The sequence below is a fragment of the Maniola hyperantus genome, chromosome 27 (assembly GCF_902806685.2).
Source record: "Maniola hyperantus chromosome 27, iAphHyp1.2, whole genome shotgun sequence".
Classification (NCBI taxonomy): Eukaryota; Metazoa; Arthropoda; class Insecta; order Lepidoptera; family Nymphalidae; genus Maniola; species Maniola hyperantus.
Genome location: NC_048562.1, coordinates 581353 through 598003, shown reverse-complemented (window position 1 = coordinate 598003; position 16651 = coordinate 581353). Strand labels below are relative to the sequence as shown.

Below are 16651 nucleotides of genomic sequence, written 5' to 3'. Positions count from 1 at the left end.
TTATGGAGAACTCTTAGGCATGCAGGTTTCCTCACGATGTTTTCCTTCACCCGCACATAACTCTGAAAAGTCAGTGGTGCGTGCCCGGGATCGAACTCGTGACTCCCGACTAGGAGGCCGATATTTTAACCACTATGTTATCATCGTTTTTTAGGCTTTATACCACAGATTAGATAATTATTACTTCGTCATCTTGCCAATACAAAAAAACCGGCCAAGTGCGAGTCAGACTCGCGCACTGAGGGTTCCGTACCACAATCGTATTTTATCGACATTTTGCACGATAAATCAAAAACTATTATGCCTAAAAATAAATAAAAATTGGTTTTAGAATGTACAAATAAATTCCTTTCATATTATTATGATACCCCACTTGGTATAGTAATCTTACTTTGAAAGTTCAAAATAGCCACAATTTAATTTTTTTTGTATGATGTAACCACAAATTCACGGTTTTCAGATTTTTCCCCGAATGTCTGCTATAAGACCTACCTACCTGCCAAATTTCATGATTCTAGGTCAACGGGAAGTACCCTGTAGGTTTCTTGACAGACCGACAGACAGACAGACAGACAGACAACAAAGTGATCCTATGAGGGTTCCGTTTTCCTTTTGAGGTACGGAACCCTAACTATGTAATATAAGAACAGGTGACTGACTGACTGCTCTATATCGACGCACAGCACAAACTACTGGACGGATCGGGCAGAAATTTGAGATGCAGATAGCTATTATGACGTAGACAACCGCTAAGAAAGGATTTTTGATAATTCATCCCATAAAGGGGTAAAATAGGGGTTTGAAATTTGCGTAGTCAAAAGTAGTAAGCCAAAAACCCATGTTATTAAAGTATTTTAGCGTTAAAACTAGTTAGCGTGGCTAGTTACCACCCTACCGGCAAAGCCGTGCCGCCAAGCGATTTAGCGTTCCGGTACGATGCCGTGTAGAAACCAAAGGGGTATGGGTTTAATAAAAACTGCCATACCCCTTCCAGGTTAGCCCGCTATCATCTTAGACTGCATCATCACTTACCACCAGGTGAGATTGCAGTCAAGGGCTAACTTGTATCTGAATAAAAAAAAAAAAAAAAAACTACCGTGAGTGATTTTCATTCTAAATAATATCTGTCCCTTGAAAAAGGACCCCTTATGGGTTCGAAACTAGTCGGGCTAACTTCGACTAAACACGTGAGTAAAGCCGGGACAGATGTTATTAAAGTAGTTCGAAAGTTGCGCTTTCAAAAAAGGAAGAGAAAGTAAAACTCGGCCTAAGAAAACAGACATACATTTTATAGTTATTTATGTAAAGATCATCGTTATGACTTTGCATATCCTTAGGAGAAGAGAAACTGTTCGTAGCTTAGTCATTATTACCATTTTTGACTGCCTCTAGACTCATTACAAATTTTTGACTGCCTCCAGACTCATAAATACCTACATCAAGAGCAGTGATAGCCTAGTGGTTTAAACGAGGGCCTCCTAATCGGGAGGTCGGGAGTTCGATCCTTCGAAATTATGTTCGACTAAATGATTTACATTTTTCGAAATCCCGCGGGAACACTTTGATTTTCCGGAATAAAAAGTAGCCTATGTGTTAATGCAGGGTATAATCTATCTCCATTCCAAATTTCAGCCAAATCCATCCAGTAGTTTTTGCGTGATTGAGTAACAAACATCCAAACATTCAAACATCCACATTTTCACATTTATAATATTACCAGTAGATGCCCGCGACTTCGTCCGCGTACTGGTTTCTCATGAGATCTGAAATTTTCCCGCTGCAAAAGGCCTCACTTACCTACTCACTCAGTCTCACCTTAAGACACGGAACCCAGAATACCTAAATGCCAATTTTCATATCTCTAACTTCAAAAACATAGGATTTTCATATAACCCTTCCACCCCCATTTTACTCGCTTAGGGGGGAATTTAGTTAGATGCTTTCTTATCTGATACCTACCCCCTAGAAAAAGCCTACATTTCAAACTTCAAGTAAAAATAACAATTGTTAAAACTTTTCTATAAAAACATTGCCCCCTATTTTACCACCCTTAAGGGGGGAATTTCCCAAATTGAATTATACAGATCTTTATTGTTTAAAGCTAATAACCTAAATGTCGATTTTCACGTCTCTAGCTCCAAAAACAAAGGATTTTCATACAACCTTCGACCCCCCCTTTCACACCCTTAATTTTTCAAAACCGTTTCTTAGCTGACACCTACGTCCTAGAAAGAACCTACTTTCCAAATTTCAAATTTTGTAGGCTTTATAGTTTCTGAGATTTCGTGATTAGTCAGTCAGTCAGTGAGTGAGTGGTATTTCTCTTTTATATATATTTAGATTAGGATTAGGATTAAGCTTTTGGTTCCTTTTATATCATGGACTTTCGCGAAATAACGCCAGCTTCTATAGTCTACATATACATGGTCTCCGTCGTACAGTAGGTACGCAGCAGAAAATAATGTACATTGGCCTTTAGAATGACATTTCGGCTTTGTAGAGCATTGTCTCTGTCACTCATACCTATAAGACATTTTGTCAGTCTTAACTACAGAGACAATGCTCTACAAATCCATTATCTACTTCTAAAGGTCGATGTACATTATTTTCTGCCGCGCACTGTACCTAGTTGGCTAATCTCCGTTGATATTGACCTCGGTGGCCGAAATTCGGCCAGAAGGACATATGACTACAGGACCTTGATTTTTTTTTAATAAAACGAATACTTAATTGTGTTTTTCTTATTTTCTGATCGAAAACTTTCACAAACAATTATCTTTTAAGCATAAAAAACGGCCAAGTGACAGTCGGACTCGCGAGAGGGTTCCGTGCCTTGGAAGGATACGTGTAATTATATTGTTGCTAATCTGCAACCGCAAATCTCAGCTGTCATTGTTTAATGCTGCTCTTTGGTATGGCATTTTTAGGGTTCCGTACCTCAAAAGGAAAAAAGGAACCCTTATTGGATCACTTTGTTGTCTGTCAAGAAACCTACAGGGTACTTCCCGTTGACCTAGAATCATGAAATTTGGCAGGTAGGTAGATCTTATAGCTGGCTATAGGGGAAAAATCTGAAAACTGTGAATTTGTGGTTACATCACACAAAAAAAATTAAATTGTGGTCATAAACTAATAATTAGTATTTTCAATTTTCTAAGTAGGTTAACTATATCAAGTGGGGTATCATATGAAAGGTCTTTACCTTTGCATTCTAAAACAGATTTTTATTTATTTTTATGTATCATAGTTTTTGAATTATCCTGCAAAATGTCGAAAAAATACAACCGTAGTACGGAACCCTCATTGTGCGAAACTGACTCGCACTTGGCCGGTTTTTTAAAAATAATATAAGCCATGTTAATTGATTTACATTCCCCTTTCCTCTCCAACTAAGCGTCAAGCTTGTGCTAGGTAGGTAAGTAGGTAGATACAACAATAGTGCAACGGGCGGGGTTTGTTTTGTACCGTCGACCTTTCGATTTTCAGTCCACTATTGACTATTGAAGAAGATATCTAACACTTGAGCTATTGAGGCTCTTTACACATCTAAGAGACAATTAAATTGATGACTTAGGTAAAAGGAAAAGTTTAAAAATATATAATTAATAATTGAATACCTATAACAATAATATTAATTTAAACTAACTATGAATATGAACTAACGATTAACGATTTCCGGTTTTTCCTTTAGGTATCTACTTGTATTGTAAAACCTTGTTTCTTGCTTTTCATAATTTCTAAGTTAACGGAAAGTACGTTACAGGTTTTTGGCCATGTGCGGATTGGTAGACTTCACAAACCTTTGAGAACATTATGGAGAACTCTCAGGCATGCAGGTTTCCTCACGATGTTTTCCTTCACCGTTAAAGCAAGTGATATTTAATTAATTAAAACGCACGTAACTCCGATAAGTTAGAGGATGCGTGCCCGGGATCGAACCCCCGACCTCCAATTAGAAGGCGGACGTCCTAACCACTAGGCTATCACAGCTTCATGATTTATTTGTGAGTGTCAAAATATGTAGCATAAATGACCGTATTACGGAACCCTAAAAATAAGTTTACTTTGTAGTAAACATCCAATGGAAGGTCATAATCATAAGCATGACCGAGATAAACCCAAAATTCTAGACCAACATCCTAGACAAAAATCACATTTACATACAAAAATATTAAATCATTTTCGAAAATCTGAACTTATTAATTATACAAATAATTCTTTACACAATCTATAATATTTATCTATGTAGGTTCTTATATCTAAACTAGCTGACCCGGCTTCTTCGTACCGCCTAACACGTCACTCAATTGTTTTGCCTTTCCGGAACCCCCCCATTAACAAACTTTATGATATTTGAATTTTAAGTATTATTACGAATCTTTTGTATGGGAATATAGAAAAACGTTGTTCTTAGACAGTCAATTTTTAAAATTTTTCTCTATGTAAGAACCATCCTCGTACTTCAAGGAATGTTATAAAAAAATTATTAGCGAAATCGGTTCAGCTGTTCTCGAGATTATTGCGATCAGCAACACATTCAGCGATTCATTTTTATATACATTTAGAGATATATAAAACGAAAAGGTTGATTTACTGACTGACTGATCTATCAATGCACAGCTCAAACTACCGGACGCATTGATTTATTAACTACCTAATCAATGACCGGACGGATCGAGTTGAAATTTGGAATGCAGATGGTTATTATGACGTAGACATCTGCTAAGAAAGGATTTTTGAAAATTCACCTAGATAAAATGTCCACCCACAATAAACCTAGATAATGTGGCTAATTCCGTTGTACACAATCTTTAAACTAAACTAAAATGATACGTCTAAATCTATAGCTATCCCTTTCACAATGTTGCTTGCAGAAAAGGATAGACTAAATTTAGACCTGTTAATTTAGTTTAGGTTTAGAAATTGTGTACAAGAGAATTGGCCCCAATGACGAGATAAATCGATATAATTCTTAGTTTTGTGCGTACAATATCTAATATTGTTGTAATTTCCCTCCTACGTTTATATGAAGAAAGCACCGAACTGAGTCCCCTTAAGGGGGTAAAATAGGGGTTCGAAATTTGTGTAGTCCACGCGGATGAAGTCGCGGGCATAAGCTTGTTAAAAATATAATTGTAACTTTTAGTCTCCGGGATTAAAAAATAGACTACTCATAGGTACTTATCTCTTGTACTGTGTACTATGTACAGTGAATATACTCGTATTATGTCGCATTTCCTTTCTGCCTTTTCTCAGTAATATCTGCTTCCTAAACCAATATTAGTGTTGTTACTTTTGTAGTTTGTTGTGGGCTCTTCTCAGACCTGGGCGCGTTTAGAACCCTCGTAGCTTTAGTTTTAAGTTTGCGTAATAATGATCACCACTATATCTTACAAATCCAACATCTGACTATCAAAAAGAGTAATTTATTACCTATTTTGAATAAATCATTTGACTTTGACTTGACTTTGATATTTGTATTCATATTAGTGTAGATATTATAATAAAATTGTTTTTCCGTATTAAGTATAACTTTACGTATGATGTAATAATATTATCTCCATAACGTATCGTACATCTAAAACGGTCAAATTTTATTGTTTATTCGTTAATTTATTAAGTTGTTACGGAAGCTTACAGCATGATGAATGGACGGATGGATGTATTTACCTGTAACTAGTCGATGCCCGCGACTTCGCTCGCATGGATATAGGTTTTTAAGAAGTCTTGGTTTTCCAGGATAAAAAGTAGTAAATGTCAACCCAGAGTGTAATCTATCTCCAATCATATGTCAGTCAAATCCGTCCAGTAGTTTTTGCGTAAAAGAGTTACAAACATACCTACACGCTGACTGACTACTTATCTGCGGCCCTACCGCGGTTGTTTGACAGCTACAATGTCACGATCGCAATCATCTCTGATTGGTTAATGCTCGCTCACTATTGGCCACAATGCATTGTTGCCACAAGAATCGCACAAATTCAGCCAATCAGAACAATTGAGATTGTAATAATGATTGATGCAGGTTTTAGACAATCGCCCTACGGACTGATCTACCAACGCACAGATCAAACTAGTGGACGGATCGGGCTAAAATTTGGCATGCAGATAACTATTAGGACGTAGGCATCCGCTAAGAAAGGATTATTGAAAATTCATTCCCTAAGGGGGGATAAAAGTTTAGTTCGACTAATACTATGTTGCGAAATGGTTGCAAATTAGATTCTACATCAAACAAAGAAAGTTCAGTGAAATTTGACACTTCTCAGTCAATATTTGAGTTTGCATGCCTTTGCCTACTTTCCAATCTACTCTATTTACTTGAGTACTTAAAGGGCTATGTAGAATACTGAGTAAATGACTTTCCCGGACTTGGTACGGGTGAACTTACGTTTACTTCTTACTTATTTACGTTTATTTACAAAAAGACTTGTACTGACTGACTGATCTATTAACGCACAGCCGCCTGTGTTTCATTAGGTTAGAAAAATTGAAATTTTGACGTTAGGTTCCTTCTGTGACGTATCACGTAGGCACATATTAAGGATTTTTGGAAATTCCATCCCTAAAGGGGTTGAAAAGGGGATAACAGTTTCTATGAAAATCTGTCATTTTTCTAGTTTCAATGAAAATTGGTAAATTCAGGGAAAAATAAAGAACGAATTTCATTATTTTTAATCACCTCCTCAGCGAAGCCGGGGCGGGTCAGCTAGTAATATTTTAAATGCGTATATGTGTGTTTGTTTGTTGGTTTGTCGTTCATTCACGTTACAACGGAGCAACTGGTCACCGTGACTTTAAAAGTTATTTACTTAGAACCCCCGACCTCCGATTAGAAGGCGGACGTCCTAACCACTAGGCTATCACAGCTTTTACATTACATTGATATACTTAGTTAAAACTCTCTTATTAGAATTATGGTATAACCACGAGGTCTTAGTTCTGGGCGAACCACTTGTTTAAATTTTAACATTGTCCACAGAGCAATGGCAAGAAAGAAACACAGCGACAGTGGTGGGATAGACAGCATTACGATTTCGACATCGGACGGAGGCAAGAAAAAAAAGATGAAGAAAAAAAAACAAAAACCGGCAAAGATCCACCTCATTCACCCAGTGATGATGCCAGTAAACAAAATGGAGGAGAAAGGTCCTAAACGGGTCCAATCGTGGGTTATAGGGGATATAGAGGGAGGTAGTAGTCGTTTAAGGGATCAAAAGGGGTACAAAAGTCGTATAGAGGTCACAGAAAAATCTATTAGTGCTATAAAAGATGAGAATGACACAAGTAGTGATATAACGGAGCTGAAAGAGTATAAAAGTAATGTAGAGGGATATAATGGGGTAAATGGGGATAGAGGTAGAAAGGGGAGGGGTATTTTGACCCAGATGTGGGGTATAGGGGAAAAGGCGCTGGATGCGGTGGCAGAGCATGCGTTAGAGAGTGAGAATGCAGAGAATGGTCTTGTTGATCGGAGTTCTATTGCAGGTTGGTTCTAGTGCATGTTTAGTTTTAGTTTAGTTACTTATTTAATATATTTAGATTAGTTTATTTTGGCATATTTTTTTAATGAAAACATTACAATAAAACTTAAAGCCTTATCTAATTACCATACAAATCATGCCCGCGTCGAATGGTGCCAAGAATACTGGCTGCATTTCCGTGCCCCGTTGCGCAAAAAATAAGCCAGCCCTTCTGCCACCAGATGAGGTTATTAATCGCGGTGAAATGTCTCGTATTTTTTTTTGCACTAGGACTCCATGGCCCTAGGCCCGCCAGGGTCTCCACCGCAAACGGAACAAAAATGTAACTCTCGATAAGAGAGGCATACCTACTTGCGCCGCTTGCCGTTTTCAGCTGTTTCTGCTGCGGCTCCCGGTCTTGATGCTGTCTCCCTGATATGACACGGGGCCAATGTGTCAACGCAAGTTGCGCCCCACATTAGCGCCCGTCCCCGTTCCCAGGGAACCAGCGTCAATCCATCAGGTCTCTTGCCATCATCCCGACTAATCCCTGCCGGCTCAATGAGCGCAGGAATATCTATGGTGGCAAGAGCCCTATTATATATTTTTTTTTTTTTTTTTTGTTTTAAAAGGTCTTTTTAAAATTGTGCCAGGGACCCTGAAGTAAGTTTGCAAAAACCTGTATCTCAGGGTCCCCGCTCTCCCTCCTCCATCATTAACAAATAAACACTTATAACAACAATATGAAACTTAAAAATACGTGTGTGTGTGTGTATGAGTGTGTGTGTGTACAAATGTGTATCAGTGTGTATTGTGAGTGTGAGTGTGTGTATGTAGACATATTACTGACCTATCCCGAGAATTGAACCCAAGACCTCTTCATCACAAGACTGGCGAAGTGCTAGATATGCTGGCATTGGTCATTGTACACCTAAATGGTTTGGTAATGACAAAATATTACCTCAAGAATAATTATTTAATAATTAGTATATTTGATTTACAGGCAAAAAGACTTAAAAAATGTTAAGGAATGGTAAAAAATACCTATTTATTAATTTATTCTGGCATGCGTGTTTGTATGTGGCATGCAATCTTTGAAACGTTGCAAGTAGAATACTATGTTAGATCGTATTTAGTAATGTTGAAATTAAGAGTTTTTAGTTCATTGCAAAAAACATGATTTATTATTTTACTAGCTTATGCCCGCGACTTCATCCGCGTGGACTCTCAAATTTCAGACCCCTATTTTACCCCCTTAGGGGTTGAATTTTCAAACTTTCTTAGAGTATGTCAATTGAATCATATTTTTTTGCAATTAAAAATAAAAACTCTTAATTTAGCACAGTAGAAAACACTTATGAGAGCATATAAATAAGTTTAATTCTTTTTTATTTCTATCATAGAGCCTACCTCTATACAAATTCTTTAAAGTAAAGAAAAATGAATATATCAAAAAAATCTTTAGTTTTCAAATTTTTCTCTTCTCGCATACCTACTTAGTTGCAACCTTTTTTTTATTTACCTAGATTTGTTTGTGAAGTAGATATTTGATTGGATTATTGCACTTATTTATACCTATTAGTAGAAATTATAATGCATTGGTAGAATTAGTAGAACAGTGAATGTTTTTCATTATATCTCTCAACTAGCTTATGCTCGCGACTTCATCCGCGTGGACTACACAAATTTCAAATCCCAAATTCACCAACTTAGGGGTTGAATTTTCAAAAATCCTTTCTTAGCGGATGCCTACGTCATAATAACTAATTGCATACCAAATTTCAGCCCGATCCGTCCAGTAGTTCGAGCTATACGTTGATAGATCAGTCAGTGAGTCAGACACATTTTCCTTTTAAATATTTTAAGACTTACCTACTTCTGTAATTCTAGAACAAAGAGGCAAAAAGAAGAAGAAAAAGAAGGCGATCCTGAAGCTGTTGATCTTAGGAGCTGTACTGAAAGCTAAGATTGGAACTCTGCTGCAGATACTTTCCTTTAAATTACAGGTAAAAACTTTCAAATATTAAGCTATTTGCATTTTTCGACCTGGTTCCTCCTTCACCCTTCTACTATGGTACCGCAAGGCGTCGCCAAGGTCTGCACCTGTACGGGTGCAGACTGCAGACCTTGGCGAAGAATTCGGTGGATTTTGTTTCCCAGGTGAAATTCTATAATGTTCACCATTTTGTTTTCCAGGTGAAACTTTATAATGTACAGGTATATAGGTATCCCACTTGGTATAAGTATTTATAAATCCAATAATGTTCACCATTTTGTTTTCCAGGTGAAATTCTATAATGTTCTCCATTCTGTGTTCCAGGTGAAGTTCTTCATAATCGCGCTGATAGGTCTCGGCATTAACCTGGCGAGGTTCCTCATCGAGCTAAAGAACAAGCACCACCACCAGCCACAGAAGGTAAGCATTTTAATATGCATTATAAAGCATATGAATTAAACTGGCCAAGTGCGAGTCGGACTCGCACTTGCAGGGTCCCGTTCCATGTTGTGTGACAGAAATAAGAAAATCTGGTCTGGTCTGGTGGGAAGCTTCGGCCGTGGCTAGTTACCGCCCTACCGGCAAAACCATGCCGCCAAGCGATTTAAGCATTCCGGTACGATGTCGTGTAGAAACAATTCTTCTTCCGCGCTTTCATCTTAGACTGTATCATCACTCACCACCAGGTGCAATCAAGGGCTTACCTATAAAAAATAAAAAATGAATCCTACTTCTGATTCTGATCTGGTTTGGGGTGCAGCTAGTTATCACCTTACGGCATTTTAAATGTACCGCGAAGTAACTTGCGTTCCGGTACGATGCCGCGTAGAAAACCATATATACTTGTTACACGGGTCTTTCACTTACTAAGATACCATCAAAATAATTATTATAATTATAAATTTCTTCTTATGTGAAATTACTGAGGTACTTCATAATGTTAAATTACAAGCGTACATAATATACACTTATTTACATAATTAACGCTAAATTATATAATTTATTTATTTATGTATTTAATTGACTAGAACTTGAATAAAGTTTTGCTTTCATTTTCATTCTCTTTTCCAAAATTCAGTTCTTTACGAAGTAAAATATTTTGGTCACTAGCTTATGCCCGCGACTTCGACGCGACACAAATTTCGAACCTCTATTTTACCCCTTAGGGGTTGAATTTCCAAAAATCCCGTCTTAGCGGATGTCTACGTCATAATAGCTATCTGCATGCCAAATTTCAGCCCGATTCGTCCAGTAGTTTGAGTTGTGCGTTGATAGATCAGTCAGTCAGTCACCTTTTCCTTTTATTATATAGATATTCACTAAATAAAATAGGTAAGTACCTACATTATTTCTGTCAGTCGATATTATAGCTAATCAGAAGTGTAATATTATAGCTAATCAGAAGTGTAATATTTTTCATAGCGTTTACAACCTTGTATGTTTCCACAAAACACGTGTTAAATTTTGCTAGCATGTACCTATAGTTAACACCTTAATGTTAGCATGATAATTGGACATCTAAATATCCTATAAATATGAAACTACTCACTAGATACCTACTAGCTGATGCCCGCGACTTCGTCCGCGTGGATTTAGGTTTTTCAAAATCCCGTGGGAACTCTTTGATTTTCCGGGATAAAAAGTAGCCTATGTGTTAATCCAGGGTATAATCTATCTTCAATTCAAATTTTAGCCAAATCCGTCCAGTAGTTTTTGCGTGAAGGAGTAACAAACATACACACACACACACACACATACAAACTTTTGCCTTTATAATATTATAGTGTGATAGTGTGACTATGCTCGTGACCTCGCCCGCGTGGACTACACAAATTTCAAACCCCTATTTCACCCCCTTAGGGGTTGAATTTTTAAAAATCCTTTCTTAGCGGACGCCTACGTCATAATAGCTATCTGTACGCTTTTCAGCCTGATCCATCCAGTAGTTTGAGCTGTGCGTTGATAAATCAGTTAGTCAGTCACCTTTTCCTTTTATATGTATATTTAGATGAATATCCGGTCAGCCGTTTTACCCTTCTTTTATGTACTGAATAGCTGATGCCTGCTACTTCGTCGGCGTGGATTTAGGTTTTCAAAAATCCTGTGGGAAATCTTTGATTTTCCGGGATTATAAGTAGCCTTATGTCACTCTCCGGTCTTTAACTATCTATATCCATGTAAAAAATCACGTCGATCTGTTGCGCCGTTCCGATAGGATTAAAAGGACAAGCCAACAAACCAATAAACACACTTTCGGATTTATAATAAGGGTACTAAGTAGTTTGAAATGGGAGGAAAAAACGAATGTTTTGAGTTCGTCTGCCAGTGTGCGCTGAGCATTATAATGATCACACCGAGTGTAGAGCGTGTTCACACGCATAGCTAATTTCATTTTCTCCAGATTATTGTTTTGTTCGCATCACTTATATCAAAACGAAAGTGTTCTCATACATCTTAAGTAGTGCCTTTGACAGTTGAACGAACTCTTTATATTACAGTCCGACAGCTCTTGATGATAGTCCTTTCTCAAATTGTACGTTTATTATAGTCTAAATATATAAAAGGAAAAAGTGACTGACTGACTGACTGACTGACTGATCTATCAACGCACAGCTCAAACTACTGGACGGATCAGGCTGGAATTTTGCATGCAGATAGCTATTATGGCGTAGGCATCCGCTAAGAAAGGATTTTCGAAAATTCGACCCCTAAGGCGGTGAAATAGGGGTTTGAAATTTGTGTAGTCCACGCGGATGAAGTCGCGGGCATCAGCTAGTCGTTTTATAAAATTTTACTTATTAACCTCAATAGCTCAACGGTTGAGGAGCGGACTGAATTCCGAAAGGTTGGCGGTTCAAACCACACCCGTTGCACTATTGTCGTACCTTCTCCTAGCTTTACGCTTAGTTGGAGGGGAAAGGGGAATATTAGTCATGATTTGCATAGCATGGCTAATATTTTTTAGCAACTGACCCGCCTCTGCTTTGCTTGTGTCGGATTTTTGAAAATTTAATGAGGGGTGTTATTTTCAAGTTGCGCCGATCTGTTTTTCAAAATAATGTCGTGTTTTCCAGTGCGAGGTCACCATTCTAACACCTTAGGACCCCAACGGCTGTCGGTTTTTAGGGCTATGTGCCAAGCCTATTGCCCCTTCAGCTTCGTAACCCGTTGAGTTTTGTTGTACAATTTTTTTCATCACCATTATCATGATCAACCCATCGCCGGCTCACTACAGAGCACGGGTCTCCTCTCATAATGAGAAGAGTTTAGGTCATAGTACACCACGCTGGGTCATTGCGGATTAGCAGATTTTATCTATTTTGAACATTATTGAGAACTTGCAGGTTTCCTCACGATGTTTTCCTTCACCGTTAAAGCAAGTGATATTTAATTAATTAAAACGCACATAACTCCGAAAAGTTAGAGGTGCGTGCCCGGGATCGAACCCCCGACCTCCGATTAGAAGGCGGACGTCCTAACCACTAGGCTATCACTGCTAATACACAGATATTGCTTAGCAATTAAAACTAGGTGACACCGACACGGCTTGATCAAACGAGCGCATTCGCTCTCGTCAAATAGAAATCAGCTAGAAACAAACACTCGTATGTTTGTATATCTATAGCAATCACTATAGATGAATGAGGTCAATGTACTTGAATACATTCGACTAATTATTGTCGAATGTATTCAAGTAGGGTTTATCTTAAATTTACGGATGCCGTTAAACAATAGAGAGATAGCGTTTATTGATTCATAAAAACTTCTAGGTAAACGCGTCCCATCTTAGGCCACATCTTCACTTTCCAACAGCTGCTCGATTGCGGCAGAATGACAGCTACAATGTCACGATCGCAATAACCTCTGACTGGTTGACGCTCGCTCAGTATTGGCTACAATGCATTGTTGCAACATGAATCGCACAAATTCAGCCAATCACAACAATTGAGATTGTAATAATGATTGATGCAGGTTTTACGAAATCGATCTACAGGTGTGTTTGTGATCAAGTTCAAGCGTTTGCCTATAATGTATTTAAAAAAATCATTCCTAATTAGAAAAGCCTACTATAAAAAAATTATTACCTACTTTGACGATCAATACAGCGCCGCGCCGTCTCCCTGCTAAACTATCTGTGCCTCAACGGGGTTCCAATAATGTCATTATATTATAACATTACGTAAATTAATATTGGAATGCATTGAATAAGTACCTAAATGATAAATAATAAAAACAAATTTCAAATCCCAATTTCACCCCCTACGGGTTGAATTTTCAAAAATCCTTTCTTAGCGGATGTCTACGTCATAATAGCTATCTGCATGACAAATTTCAGTCCAATCCGTCTAGTAGTTTGAGCTGTGTGTTGATGGATCAGTCATCCAGTCACCTTTTCATTTTATATATTTAGATTTAAAGAATGGATTTCATACGCCATGTCTCTATATAAAAATGAATCGCTAAATGTGTTGCTGATCGCAAATCTTTCGCGATTTCGCTAATTCTTTTTTTATAATATTCCTTGAAGTACGAGGATGGTTCTTACGGAAAGAAAAAATTAAAAAAATTGAATCGACTGTTAGGCAGAACGAAGTTCGCCGGGGCAGCTAGTTGTAAATAATATGAACTATGAACGTGTGTCTTAGTCAAAAGTTATTGTGTTTTACACAAACTTCGATTCGAATCATTTCGACAACAATTTCCGTAAAAGTAATTATTGTGAACGCGTCGAGCAGCTTTCTTTATGTTACCGGTTTGGAATACCTACTTGGCGATTTACGTATGCTAAATCCCGGCCTGGGTGAAATCTACCTAGATATTATCTTGATAAGTTTTCCTACTCAACTAACTTTTGACGACCAGTGTTGAAGTCGAACTTTGCTTATCTCGAATATAATAAAAAGAAAAGTTCTGAATAATCTAAAAATGAATCACCAAACGTGTTGCTGATCGCAAATCTCGAGAACCGCTGAACCGATTTCGCTAATTCTTTTCTAGGGTTCCGTATCTCAAAAGGAAAAACGGAACCCTTATAAGATCACTTTGTTGTGTCTGTCTGTCTGTCGGTCTGTCTTTCTGTCAAGAAACCTACAGGGTACTTCCCGTTGACCTAGAATCATGAAATTTGGCAGGTAGGTAGATTTTATATCTGACATTTGGGGAAAAATCTGAAAACCGTGAGTTTGTGGTTACATCACACAAAAAAAAATTGTGGTCAAGAATTAATAATTAGTATTTTCAATTTTCTAAGTAAGATAACTATATCAAGTGGGGTATCATATGAAAGGTATCACCTGTGCATTCTCAAACAGATATAGCTCTGTCTCGTTTTAACTCTGTCTTAAGTCTAAGCTAAGTCAGAGTGTGCTCTATAGATCTCCCGCTAAGAGCACATGTTACGCAGCCAATTATGCTAGCCACAGATCAACGAGGCAGAACCATATTATTTACTATGTATGCAAGGTGTCGGGTCACGGTCATGCTCTCAAGGGAACCGTGTCACTTTGTCTGTCTGTATGACACAGAATATAAGCTCGTATGAATGGAGAGAAAGCGTCATACATATTTAATGTATCTCATACATTAAACATTGTATCTGCCTACTTATTCGATAACAAGTAGGTAGGTAGGTATATTTAGCTGATTGATTGACATGTCAATGCTTGGTCCTTGACCTATGGGAGTAACTATGGTAGCTTCAGTATGTAGCAATTACTTACAAAAGAAAGTAAAATACTTGTCTCCTTACCGATAAGCGTCGAAAATGTTGGCATCGAAATTTTTTCACAATACAATTTGAAGTCAACAGCTTTCGGCTAGGTTGGGCAGCTTTTGGGAAATTGAGTCAAGTCTTCAAAGTCAAAAGATTTATTTAAAATAGGTAATAGATTACTCTTTTCGATTGTCAGTTGTTGGATTTGTAACATATAGTGGTGATAATTACTACGCAAACTTAAAACGAATCTCTTAGCCACTAGGCTAAAAAACTTTGCAAATCGATCCATAAATCTTGCAGAAATCGGTGTACTTATATGTGCATAATACTTATATTATAGATTAAAAAATCGGTCAGATTAAAATCTTTTCGAAAGTTGATTAAAAAATAAAAGCTATGGTTAATATTAAAAAGCAGATATTATAATAAAAAAATCGCTAAAGTCGGCAGGTGTCGTCCAAAGATGTCAAATCGTGCGATGGTAAAAGAATCCGGTCGCGTCTCCCGCTCGCGACGCGCAGGTCACTTTCACTGTGACCTTACGTGTATCAAGACCTTAATTACACGAATTTACTTACAATGCGCTTCTGACTTTAGTTGTTTGAAATCTGGCATAAGTATTTTCTAACTGACTATCATGCTTCTTAATTATTTATTTGTATTTTTGTGTTTTCTTTGGTTATTTATTAGTAAGTTGTTGGAATACTCAATTGTGTTAGTTTATTTTTTAGTGAAGTAGGTAGGTTTAAATTAGTATGTAGTACAGTTTTTATTTTATAGTAGTAAGTTATGTACTTAGTATTAAGAGCGCCACCTCGCCAACAAACTGGCCCACCAGTTTGGCGAGATAGATATGTAGGAAACTTTGTAAAATTATTATGAATAAATAAATTTAAAAAAAAAAATAATAATAATAATAAGGTTTGGAATACTCTTCCACGATATGTGTTTCCTACCAATTACAACCCGAGTATCTTCAAAACAAGGCAAGGTATCTTTAAATAGGCATCTTCTAGGTAAACGCGTCCCATCTTAGGCCACATCATCACTTTCCTTCAGGTGTGATTTTGTGGTCAAGCGTTTGCCTATAGTGAATAAAAAAAATTTAGTATTTTCAATTATCAAAGTAAGATAACTAGTTATATCAAGTGGGGTATCATATGAATGCGCTTCACCTGTGGATTTTAAAACAGATTTATTTATTTTTATAAATCATACTTAGTTGCGCTCAGGTTGTTGCGTTGTTAGAGCCCTCGCCCACGGCGACTTTTTGTAGCGATGCTGTCGCGCGTTTACTAAACGCACGCCAGCATCACTACTAACGCGTGTTAGTCGCATTTGCAACGTGCTACTGCATCGCGACTGTATCGATGCAAACGCGCGACTTTGTCGGATGACATCGGGGGAAGAACGGAGGGAGGGTGGCGCGTGAATAGAGAACCGAGCATCAGTGCAACATTTTTTCTCGTTTGCATC

The 16651-nt window shown here is 37.6% G+C and overlaps 1 protein-coding gene and 1 long non-coding RNA gene across 3 annotated transcripts in view; one reads left to right on the top strand and one right to left on the bottom strand.

Moving 5' to 3' along the window:
• Positions 1-3042, bottom strand: part of LOC138404321 (uncharacterized) — a 45011-nt gene extending 41969 nt beyond the window's left edge. Inside the window, exon 1 of the long non-coding RNA XR_011238321.1 lies at positions 2992-3042. This is a non-coding gene — a long non-coding RNA (uncharacterized lncRNA). The remainder of the gene's footprint in view (positions 1-2991) is intronic.
• LOC117994834 (uncharacterized) overlaps positions 1-16651 on the top strand; it is a 29720-nt gene that overhangs the window by 10586 nt on the left and 2483 nt on the right. For both annotated transcript variants that reach the window (XM_069507972.1, XM_034982806.2), the window contains exons 3-5: positions 6983-7488; positions 9354-9469; positions 9784-9879. In XM_069507972.1, coding sequence (XP_069364073.1) covers positions 6983-7488; positions 9354-9469; positions 9784-9879 — 718 coding nt within the window. The remainder of the gene's footprint in view (positions 1-6982; positions 7489-9353; positions 9470-9783; positions 9880-16651) is intronic.